The sequence below is a fragment of the Rosa rugosa genome, chromosome 5, assembly GCF_958449725.1.
Source record: "Rosa rugosa chromosome 5, drRosRugo1.1, whole genome shotgun sequence".
In the NCBI taxonomy this organism is placed as follows: Eukaryota; Viridiplantae; Streptophyta; class Magnoliopsida; order Rosales; family Rosaceae; genus Rosa; species Rosa rugosa.
In genome coordinates, this window is record NC_084824.1 from 25021959 (window position 1) to 25025232 (window position 3274).

General features: G+C 36.6%; 1 protein-coding gene across 2 annotated transcripts; it reads left to right on the forward strand.

Annotated features, from left to right (window-relative positions):
* Nucleotides 1-1411: 1411 nt before the first annotated feature.
* Nucleotides 1412-3047, forward strand: LOC133712802 (pleiotropic drug resistance protein 3-like). 2 transcript variants are annotated; one of them, XM_062138913.1, is made up of 5 exons: nucleotides 1412-1764; nucleotides 1860-2019; nucleotides 2091-2185; nucleotides 2269-2320; nucleotides 2517-3047. In XM_062138913.1, exons 2-5 carry the CDS (start codon nucleotides 1959-1961, stop codon nucleotides 2591-2593), a joined length of 285 nt encoding a protein of 94 aa, XP_061994897.1. In that variant the 5' UTR covers nucleotides 1412-1764; nucleotides 1860-1958; the 3' UTR covers nucleotides 2594-3047. The 2 variants fall into 2 exon arrangements, with proteins under 2 accessions (XP_061994897.1, XP_061994898.1); XM_062138914.1 differs by having other exon boundaries at nucleotides 1422-1764; nucleotides 2121-2185.
* The last annotated feature ends 227 nt before the right edge of the window (nucleotides 3048-3274 follow it).

Consider the following 3274-nt stretch of genomic DNA (forward strand, 5'->3'; position numbering starts at 1 on the left):
CTCGCAGTAACAATTTTTGAAACTATGCTAAATAAATATTATCTTCTTGAAGTATGTTGTAATTCGTCGACATAATTTACTATATACCAAAGGTCAGTTACTGTTCATAAGCACTGTTCCTAAGGCCCCCGATTTAAAGTGACGCTTTTGCCCTCTATGTTTTCTTAAATTACCTCTTTGACACAGTAATTTCTTCTCTCTCAACTTGACAGTAGTGCTGAACTGCTGATGTTTAGCGCATCGAAGAAGAAAGGGAACTCGGGACTTCCGAGAGAGAGAGAGAGGAGAACAGAACGAAAAGTAAAAAAAGTTTGGGCTTGCTGAGACAACAACGAAGAAGAAGAACCAGAGTTTGTTCTGATAATCTCATCATCATCAAGTTCGATCCCCTCTGATTCAGTAGAAGAAGTAGTCGAAGCAGTTTCTTCCTGTTTTTTTTTTTTTTTTGTCTGTTGAGCTGGGAGAAGTCGAAAGATTCGGAATTTTGATTCTGTTTGAGATTAGCATACGGGACTGGAGTCTGCGAGATTCAGATCGGTGGAGAGAAGAGCGTTTCGTATCGATTGGATTTTTTATGTCTGGGTTCAGCTCAGTTCGTTTCTTTGGGAGCATAAAGAAGATTTGGGGGAGAAATTAGAGATGTTGTGGATTGGATAAACTAGAATCGACTCAAAGGTTCGATATTTTTCAATTTCTCAAAATTTCTTCCGATGTTTAATACTGAAATCTTTGGAAAACAGAAAAGAATTGGTAAGAAGAAAATGGGTCAGATAAGCCTCCAAGAGTTATCTGAACATTTGGTTCTTTGGTTTTTCCTTTTTTTGGGAAATTTTTGCAAGTAGATAGAGTTATTTTAACTTACTGTCTCCCTAATTTGTGCAAGTTTTTTTTGTTTGTAATTCAAAGAGGAAATAATTGTGCATGCAATTTCTGAAAAATTCCCAGGATGACAAACAGAAAATTGATATTGAAAGACTCCCGAGACTCCCAAATGGACAGGAAGAGACTCCAAGGAGCTAGGTAAAAGATGCAATGGGACCAAAGGGTGTCAAGGTTGGCCTTTTTATCCGTCTCTCCGACCCATTTCTATAATGTTCTATTTCTTGGAGTTTTGTGCAGAGATGATCATGGAGATATGGTATAGGCTGTAACTAGGCCACATGCAACCTCCATTGCATATGAAACTTAATCATCTCAATGACTCAATGAGTGAATCCTTAACTTTTAGTTTCTGGGTATTGCATTAGTATGAAGCTTAAGGAAATAAATTTGAAATAAATAGTAGAGTTTTCTTTCATGAATGTCTTGCATTTTTAGACTATGAAATAAATTTGGAGTCGTGTATTAAGAATGCAAAAAAAATTTCAATACCCTCATATCTGATTTAAGATTTAGGGCTAACACAAAAAGTTGAATTGCTTCTTCAATCTTTTGGATTAGAAATATGCAAACATGCCTAGCATCATTGCTCCATATCGTGGTGTACCTTACTACTAGAAGAATGTTACTACGTCATTGTTTTCGTGCTTGAACAGGATGTAGTACTGGGAAAGATGCAAACTATCTTATTATCTTATTGGTTCATATTTCGAAAAATCTTCTGCTTACATACAGTATTTTGCTAATATAGGTTAAATATTCTTGCTGAGCTGCTGTGTTTTGGGGATCGAGAGTTCTATAAAGATTGCTGAAATGCAAAAATAGTTGAGGAGGTAAAACCACCTTCTTATTGGCACTTGCCGGAAAACTGGACAAATCCCTAAGGTGAGTATTTGAAAACATACATGTACAAAAGCTCAACAGCAATAAAATGAAGGTTGACAAATGTCATAAAATATGAAGACTTTTGTTTACCTCAGGTTACAGGGGAGATTCCATACAATGATTACAAGCTAGATCAGTTTGTTCCTCAAAAAACTCCAGCGTACATAAGCCAACACAACCTTCACGTACCTGAGATGATTGTAAGAGAAACAATCGAGTTTTCAGCCCGCTGTCAACGTATTGGAAGCAGAGCTGGTACATTCCTCATCTCCTTTGAATTTTTTTTTTTCAGGTTAGTTCTTCATTTCCATCATTGACATGTGAAGTCAAATTTGCTCATGCAAATATAATACTAGAGGTTAGCAGGAGAGAAAAGGAAGCAGGAATTGTTCCTGATCCAGATATTGACACCTACATGAAGGTAACCATAAAATTGAACGGTATTGCCTTTGATAAATTTATAATGCTGTTAGAAATAGAGATTAACATATACAATGCTGGCAGGCAATCTCAGTTGAAGGACAAAAGAAAAACCTCCAAACTCACTGTTTTGAAGGTAAATTCTTCTACTAGATATTGATTTTCATATAGATATTTAAGCCCTGACTATTCATTGGATCGGAACAATTAGCTGTCATGATTTCTCTCTGCTTTTCCTTTATCCCAATTGTACGTATCGTTATGTTTTTTGTCTGTATCAGTTGATCTTCTGTGGTTTTTCACTATTAATCCTAAGCTGTTACGATATGCAGTGAACGCTAGATGTGGCACTTCTCAACACCAGATGAGGCACGTCTCAACACCAGATGAACCAACTGAGGGAATTTAATGTTTTTTCTCATGTCCAACCATTTTTGTAACCAGTATCAAAAGCAACTTTGGTTAGAATGTTGATTTTGGAAAATCGTCAATAGCCAAGCTTAGTCTGTTTGGAACTTTGATTTTTGAAACATGTAAATATATGAATCTGGTTAGAACACCAGATTTTGAGATACGTAAACATATATTGTTCAATAAAAAATGTACACATATACCCTCAGCATCACACGGGATGTCTACCTAGACTCCAAGTTAACCTATATGGCAGTTTGTCAGTTCAGTTTATCTTCACCCTCACAGATAGAGTGAGTATGAAGCTCTTGAGCAAGTTTCAGGCTTTGGAAGGCGAAAAGCTTGCAATGGAAAAACAGATTAGGGCATTGAAGGGAGGAATTGATGAAATTAGGAACAGAGAATCAAGTCATACTCCCGCAGCAACGCGCGGGCAACTGTTGCTAGTCTTGTATCATATGTAAAGAAATTGAAAAATGACAGATGTTGAATAAGGTAATCAAGGTTATATCAAGATATAGGATAAATTAATGCCAGTGGATGAAAACGTACTCGTACAAGAGAGTCCACCCTGACAAATTTGCTACTTCTGAAAGAGCATTCTTCCATTTCTAGACCTTTTCCAAGTCATCTTTGAATTTGAATTCCAGATTAGCGAGTCCCTCCCCAAAACTACCTC